At 43.1% G+C, this 8,767-nt stretch overlaps 1 protein-coding gene across 1 annotated transcript; it reads left to right on the top strand.

Annotated features, from left to right (window-relative positions):
• Positions 1–7,624: 7,624 nt before the first annotated feature.
• On the top strand, positions 7,625–8,264 carry LOC108174076 (uncharacterized). Its single transcript, XM_017334397.3, has 2 exons — positions 7,625–7,640; positions 7,786–8,264. The coding sequence occupies exons 1-2, from the start codon at positions 7,625–7,627 to the stop codon at positions 8,262–8,264; spliced, it is 495 nt and encodes a 164-aa protein (XP_017189886.3).
• Positions 8,265–8,767: the final 503 nt, after the last annotated feature.

Here is an 8,767-nt window from a genome sequence, read left to right as displayed (position 1 = left end):
CCACTTTGTCAGGGGTCGTAAGGACTAGTCCTACTCCATAACCCTGTTGGTTGGACGAGCCATCAACATATAAACTCCATGTTGGGGCTGTTGGTTCTATTTTCCGAGCTTCCGAGGGTAATGAAACCACTTCTTTAGGCGTAAAAACAATGTCAACATGATATGTGAAGTCGGCGATGAAGTTTGTCACTGCCTGGCCCTTCTCAGTTGGCTTTGGTTGGTAGGAGATGTCAAACTCACCCAATGCTATCGCCCATTTGATCATTCACCCCGAAGTGTCAGGACTTTGGAGTATCTGTCGAAGATGGTGATTGGTAAGAACAATGATGGAGTGTGCTTGGAAGTAAGGGCGAAGTTTTCAAGCAGACATGACCAATGCTAGAGCCAATTTCTCAATGTTGGAGTATCGTGTCACCAACCTCAGGTTTGGAGAGCAAAGGGGCTTTACTCATGTAGTCTTTGAGGTTATTGAATACCTCGGTACATTCATCAGTCCATGTAATGTACTTCTTACTTCCCTTAAGTGCTTTGAAGAAATGAGCACATCTGTCTGTGGCCTTAGAGATGAACCTATTTAAGGCTGCCACATTGCCGGTAAGGCTCTAGATGTCTTTTGAAATTACCGGTTCCTTCATGTCGAGGATTGTTTTGATCTTCTTGAGATTAGCCTCAATGCCTCGTTGGCTTATCATGAAGCCTAAGAATTTGCCAAAGCCTACGCCAAAGGCACATTTGTTGGGGTTCAACTTCATTTGATACCTCTTTAGAATGGTGAAAGTTTCAAATAGGTTGCTGATGTGTTGGTCAGCATGTTTGCTCTTGACTAGCATATCATCAACGTAAACTTCCATGCTCTTCCCAATATGTTCGGCGAACATCGAATTGACTATTCTCTGATAAGTCGCCCCTGCATTCTTTAGGCTGAAGGGCATGACTTTATAGCAATATAGTCCCCTGTCAGTAGTGAAAGCTGTGTGTTCTTAGTTTGGAGGGTTCATGAGGATTTGGTTGTATCTTGAGTAAGCATCCATGAAGCTCAGGAGTTCATACCCTGTCGTAGATTCTATAAGTCTGTCTATGAGAGGAAGAGGAAAGCTATCCTTCGGGCATCCTTTGTTTAGGTGTGTAATCGACGCACATTCTCCACAAGATCTTTTGGAGTATGAGACTTTCTTTAGTCGGATTTTTCTTAACAAGGACCATATTTGCTACCCATGTTGGGTAATTGACTTCGCGGACGAAGCCTATACCTTTGAGTTTTTCAACTTCTGCCTTCATTGCTTCATTTCGTTCAGCGTCATAAGATCTTCACTTCTATCTCACTGGCTTGGTCTTGGGGTCAATACTCAAACGATGACATATGATATCAGAAGATATGCCTGGCATCTCCTCGTATGACCAGGCGAAGACCTCAGTGTTCTCTTGCAAAAAAGAGATGAATGCCAACTGAATGGTTGGTGACAAGGTGGTGCCAATCTTCACCATGCGATCTGGATAATCTTTTGAGATAGAAACCTTCTCAAACTCTTCAGCGGGTTGTGCTTGCTGGGTGAAAAAGTCATCTCGAGAATCGTCGGGTTGACTGTTGCCACCGTGAAGATCCAAGTTGGCTTCGTTCGGGCTAGTCTTTATGAATTGGTTATGTATAGAAAGGGTTCTCGTGGGCACAGGCAGGTGCTGTTACTTGACCTAAGTGTTGTAACATGACCGTGCACTAAGTTGATCTCCTCTGAAGTAACCATTGCCATAGGGGGTTGGAAATTTCATCAACAACATATGTGTGGATACCATGGCCTAGAGATCATTGATGCATGTGCATCCAAAAATGACATTATATGCAGTTAGGCAATCAACCATCAAGAAGTTAGTGGTAATGGTAGCTGTGTAAGGGCATGTGCCAATAGTGAAAGGTAGGTGTATGCTCTCTAAAAGTTGCACGATATCACCGGAGAAGCTTATCAAAGGAGAAATCGAGCGATCGAGCAAGTGTTCAGCTACATTAAGTGCCCTGAAAGCTTCAGCAAGCATGATATTGACCGAAACCCCCGTGTTTACCAGGATTCATCGTACTTCAAAGTTGGCTATGTGAGCTTCCACGATCAGTAGGTCATTATGAGGATAAATGATACCTTTTTCTTCCTCATGGTAGAAACATATTGGATCCCAGTTAGGCTTTTGATACTTGCCTCCCTTGATGTCTTCCACGTGAAACACTTGGTGACCAGGCCTTAAAGCTCGTTTGCTGTTTTTCATGGCTCTGTAGGAAGATTCAGATATGGGTGTGCCACTGCTTATGGAATAAATCACATTCACTTGGCGTTGGTTACGGTTATCCCTTAAATGATGAATGAGGAATTGACCAATTTTTCCTTCACGCGCCAAAGCTTCAATATGATCACAAAGGGTGATATACTTCTCGCCGTCATGGCCGTTATGCTCGTGGTAGCAGCAAAACATGCCCATGTTCTTCGTAGGCTTGTAACCCGACTGCCTCGGCATTGGCTTCGGTATCAGGTGTACTATGCTAGGGTAAATGGCCACGCATGTGGCGTTTAAAGGTATGTATGTCTCATACCTTGGGGTAGGGCATGTCCTGACACGTGCTTGGCCCACTGTGTTGACTGCTTGGGGGCGGGCATTATCATGGCGATACCCTTGGTTATCACGATAGTGTCCCTTACTCCTTTTACTAAAATGAAACTGGTGAGGATGGAAATTTTTCCTTTTACCTTGAGGTTGATATGTCTGTTGACTTAGGGAAGTATTAAGTAAGGCAGTGGAAGGCACCGTTGCCGTTTGGAAGGTCAAGGCCTTCTCATTTGGTTGGATCTGGCTTCCACTCCCTACTCGCTGATAAGGGGTGGCTGTGGGGGGTTTCCCTTGATATGTCATTGCCTCGGCAGAGGCATGGTTGTAAGCATGTGCCATCACCTCAGAGTAAGTCTTCCAAATGTTGGCATTGATCATGTACTTAAAGAAATAGTCACATAGTCCTGCTGTGAAGGCTTTGGGGCAGTTTTATCGTCTGCCTCGGCACAACAGGAATACTTATGGTTGAAGCGGCCAGCATACATACGTAATGACTCATCTGGCTTCTGGCGAATAGTGTACAAGCCATCCGCAGAGTGCAAGCGATCGGTCTGGAAAATGTGTTAAGAAACAAACAGTTTCCTCAATTCCTCAAATGAGTCTACCATCTCAGGTGGAAGATGATAATACCAGTTTAGAGCTCCGCCAGAGAATGTGGAGGGGAAGAGAAGACATCACTCTTCGTCGGTGTGCATCCGGTATGCCATGGTGGACTCAAAGAGGTTAAGGTGTTCAATCGGGTCCTCATTTCTAGTATAGAGTTGCAAGCCAAGCTTCCGCTTTGTCTTTACTTGGAGGAGGTGTCGAGGATCCTCCTTGTAAGAGGGCCAGGCCTAGGTTGGTTTCAATCAGGTATCTCAACTTGTCGTTCGGCCTTCAACTTGTTTACTTCCTTAAGGAGTTGTAGGACAAGAGAGTCCTGAGTGGAGTCATGTACCACTAGAGCTTTCTTTCATAAGTCTCCATCTCCTCTTATAAGTAGGAAGATTTGATCAAGAGCATGTGATTTTTTCCTGGACTCGCCGTACTGACTTCCAAGGTATATCTATTGGAACATCTCTAAGTCCCCTATACCTTCATGTTTCTCTAGGACTTGTTGCCCCTTCCCCAAATTGGTAGCCGGCCTGGGACATATGAGGGGACCGATTCTTTCAGAGACCATTGGGTCATTGATCTTCAAGCTTATATGGATGAGATTGTCTCAACGTTGCTTTAAGAAGTCTCGACAGTCGCGAAAGACGGCTTTTGATCCTTCCACTCCTTCTGTAAGAAGGTGTCTTCCCCCACTTCTCCTACTTCGGGTTGAAGCAGCTGGGTTGAGAGAAGTCTCATGTTGATCAATGTTTTGATGATTAGCTCGCTCCTCATCAGGGATACCCATGTCGAAAGAAGGTGATCCTCCGTGTTGGAGGGCACCCAGATGATGGTTGATGTCTACAGGGGTAACGAGCTCGCGTGTTTGAGTACGCCTAGTTACGTGGAGCGTCTCAAAGAGCTTCTCATACTGCTCCTAGAAGACCTCATTCCTCATTGCTATCTTGTTATTCTGAACTTCTAGCACATCGACTTTAGCTTGAAAAGCAACCCTCTTTCCTTCCTTCTTTCGTTACCTCGCACCAGGTGCAAGAGGGGTGTCATTCTGCATGTTGTGGCTTCCTTCGCTCCCCATGTTGGAGAGGGATGCCTGGTCAAAACAAAGTGTATGAATGGTGGAAACCACCTTGACAAAGCTAAAGAGAGTGGGAATAAGTGTCGTTCCCACATACGGCACCAAATGTTAATGCACAAAATTAGTGAGGACTTTGGTACAACATAAAGTGTTAAGTTTGTGACATTTACTAGATTGCTCCGGTCACTAGGGTGGATAAGTATGTAAATGGATAGGGACAGGGAAGCAAACACAAGATGTACATGGTTCACCCAGATTGGCTACGTCCACGGAGTAGAGGAGTTCTCATTAATTGTGAAGGGTTTACACAAGTACATACGTTCAAGCTCTCCTTTAGTGAGTACTAGTGAATGATTTAGTACAAATGACATTAGGAAATATTGTGAGAGAATTATCTCTATTTATAGAAGAGAGTTTCTAGTTTCATTCTGACATTGACACGTGTCGTGTTGTGATTGGCTTCTGATGTTGACACGTGTTGTGTTATGATTGGCTTCTGATGTCGACACGTGTCGCGCTGTGATTGCCTCCTGGTTGGAGGGAAACTCTTCTGGGTCCTTAAAGGTATAACGTTGACCGGTGCTCAGTAGTTTTGGGAATGGTCAAGTATGGTACAAACAGAATTAATGAAGGAATGTATAACGAAAGGGACAGAGTTGGTTCAAGCTATTGCGAATAGTCTTTTCAACATACCTTAAATTGAAGGCATAGACAGTGCCATTGTGCAGCTATTGCTTCCCAAAACTAAACTGCCAAGATAGAAGCATGTAAGTCATTCATCTTAGTTTAAGATTCTCCAACGATGTTTTTGATAGGTTTGATCATGTATATGAGCATTTGATAGTGAATACATGTACAGAACTTCACAGTTGAAAGAAGTGAAATGGTAGTTTTAGGTAATTGTCGAGATTTTTGTTAATCTCCTTTTGTTGTGCTGCCAATTTATGGTTTCTATCATGGAAATTGGTTAACTAAAATGTTAGTGTATGCAAAAACGATGTTAATCACTACTAAATAAAACAGTTTGCGCGACAAGGGAGATTTTGTCGCGCAAATCATTATAGGGTCGCATAAAAACTATGATGACCAGAAAATCGTCGCATGTATTTTGTCGCGCAAAGGTCGTGAAAAAATACATTGCGCGATGAAAATTTTAACTCGTTGCGCAATTTTGTTTTGCGCGACGCTTTACTACTCGTTGAGCTAAAGTTATACGGACGAAGGTTTTCGTCGTACTATATAAAAGGGTACAAGTACGATTTATGACTACTTCATCTCGAAAAGTTTGCACGATGAAAAATGTAAGAGGCGCATGGTAATGCGCAACGAAGTTATAAGATGCGCTTAATTTTGCACGACGATTGTTCGCCGTGGCGCAAGTGTAGTTTTTATTAAAAAAATAGAATAAAAGGAAAAAATTTTAAAAACAAATTTCATACTAATGACAAAAAAAAAAGCAAATTAATGAATAAAAATGTACGTACAAATATAAAGTTTTAAAAGAAAGCAGGAAAAATCTATAGGAATGTCGTTCGAAAGATCTTGCTGCTAGTTAGGGACGAGGTCGGAGGTTGACAGGCCTGATTGCTATGCTTGCTTGGTGTGGAAGGGCTGTGAGGGCGATGGTGCAAAAAAACCTGGGAGATGTATTCCGGAGGAATTGAGGGCTTGTACAAGCATCCACATTTGAGACTTGTACGATGCCAGCTCACTCGTTAGGCCAACGACTTCTAGCATCAAAGCCGTAACCTGGCCCTTTGACTGCAATGATGACGAGGCTCTACTCTCCCACCGCCTAGCATTTCCCATCCCCCGACAATAAGTCCCTGGCCTCCGACTGAAATTCTGGTCCAATGTCTCTGTGACGATGTGAAACCCTGCATCCTCAAGGGGATCCAGAGACTCAATCGGTGTGTCCGAGGGAAGCTGGGAGGCGGACTCTTAAAGCACCGACTAACTTTTCTCCACCATAGTCGCCTGTGAAAAAAAAACATGGATTATTAATAGAAAACAATTTGAAATAATTAGTATAAATGTTGAATGCATAAGAAATTACTTACATGAAAGGACTCGGTCAACTCATTCCCAGGCCAAACATAAACGTCAGCAAAGACGTCGAAAAAGATAAGGAAAATGTTAGTAAGAAAAAAAAAATTATTAGTGAAATTTTAAAATTGGAAGTGAAAGATGTAATATATACCTTCCATCGTGCCTTCATCCTATAGGAGAAAGGCCTCGAACTCGAATGGTGGAGAAGAGTCTTCTTCTCCCGATTGATCTTGTTCGCCTTCGCCTTCTTCTGTTATACAAAAAATAAACGTATTAGTTGTAATACTTAAAGAAAATTTAAAAAATAATAATAAACATTAGTAAAAATTAAAAAAAGTAAAATGAAAGAAGTCATAATTAAAAACGCACCACATAGCCCAGCTCCTGAAAATGACCGCAAAGCCAAACCCAACTATCTTGTCGGTTCTCCAACTCCTTCAGACAACCCTCCTCGAAAGCGACCAACTGATCATCAAATTGCTGGAAACATTGGTGCAGGTCACTCTTCCACTGCTTGTAGTGTAACATCCTACATCGCTCAGGGAAGTGGATCCTGTAAGCCTTATATGTATATTCTTATATCTACCTAGCATGAGGCATTTTGGAAGCTCACTGTCTTCGAGTTCCATCGAAACTCTGAAGTTAAGCGAGTTCGCGCGAGAGCATTCCCAGGATGGGTGACCCACCAGGAAGTTCTAGTGAGAGTTCCTAGAAACAAAATCTTGAGGGCGTAGTCGGGGCCCAAAGCAGATAATATCGTGCTACGGCGGAGTCGAGCCCGGGATGTGGTCAGGGCTCGGGCCAGGATGTAACAATTTGGTATCAAAGCCAATCCTTTGGGGGAAGTATGCCGATGAGGATGTCGAGCCCCTAAAGGGAATGGATTGTAACATCCCATATCGCCCAAGGAAATAGATCTTATAAGCCTTATATGTATATTCCCATCTCTACCTAGCACGAGGCTTTTTAGGAGCTCACTGGCTTCGGGTTCCATTGGAACTCCGAAGTTAAGCGAGTTCGCGCGAGAGCATTCCCAGGATGAGTGACCCACTGGGAAGTTCTCATGAGAGTTCCCAGAAACAAAACCATGAAGGCGTGGTCGGGGTCCAAAGCGGACAATATTGTGCTACGGCGGATTCTAGCACTGTAAGAGTTCAGTTTCCAGTATGTGCCCCAAAGGGCAATAAAAGGGCAGGCAATTGCAGACTTTTTATCCGAGCACCAAGAATCCCAAGAAGAACTTGTCAACATCCCAGGAACTCTGGAAGTGGCCAGCCTTTGGATTCCACCAAGTAAAGATCACTTGGGCAAGGAATAATGGATTCAGCAAGAAGTAAGGAGAATAACCAGTCTATGGATGACTCCTTGGAGGTTCTATTTTGATGGGTCATGCACTTAACATGCTGCCAGAGCTAGAATAGTCATCATTGATCCAAAGGAAATTCAACATTGTTATTCATTCCTTTTGGATTATCAAGATACTACCAACAATAGGGCAGAGTACGAGGCATTGATAATCGAGTTGGAAATCCTGATGGAGTTGGGGGCAACTGAAGTTGAAGTGTTTGATGATTCAGAGTTGGTGATTAATCAGTTGAATGGAGACAACAAGTGCAGACATATCATAATGGCAGGTTATTATTTGGTAGCCACTCTATTGTTGAGTTATTGGGGTATTGAAGTATCAATTAATCATGTTCCCAGAGAAGCAAATTTAATTGCCAATGAGATGGCACAGTTGGCCTCTAGAGCACAGATTCAGGAAAGAAAGTTCGAAGTGAATGTGGAGATACAAAGAAGAAATCTACTTTCTATCTTTGAGAGAGGGTTCAGCCTAGATAGAATGACCAAGGCTGAGATAGAAGACTGGAGATCACCCATCACTCAGTACTTGAAAGACCCTTCTTCTCCTACAAATAAAAAGATCAGGCATCAAGCAACTAAGTTCGTGATGTAGGACAAAACCTTGCTAAGAAAGACTCCAGATGAGCTTGTGTTGAAATACTTAGGCTTGGAAGAGTCAATTAAGGTAATGGCTGAAGTGCATGAAGGTATCGGTGGAGCACATCAAGCTGGAACCAAAATGAGGTGGTTGTTGTGAAGGTATGGTTACTTTTGGCCCGACATGGAAAAAGATTATAAAGCTTATGCCAAAGGTTGTGAATAATGTCAAAAACAGGGACCTCTCCAACACATACCCTCAGTACCCTTGAATCTAGTAATGAAGCCTTGGCCTTTCAAAGGATAGGTAATGGACTTCATCAGGCAAATTTACCCAGCTTCCAGCAAGGGACACACCTTCATAATTGTGGCAACTAAGTACTTTACCAAGTGGGTATAAGCTTCAGCTGTGAAGACTATCACTTCAGTTGCTGTGAATAAATTCATTGAAACGAAGATCTTACACAGATATGACGTGCTCGAGATAATTATAATAGATTGAGGGCCATCTTTTATCTC

This window comes from Malus domestica, chromosome 09 (assembly GCF_042453785.1).
Source record: "Malus domestica chromosome 09, GDT2T_hap1".
Taxonomy (NCBI): domain Eukaryota; kingdom Viridiplantae; phylum Streptophyta; class Magnoliopsida; order Rosales; family Rosaceae; genus Malus; species Malus domestica.
This window is presented reverse-complemented; position numbering and strand designations above follow the sequence as displayed.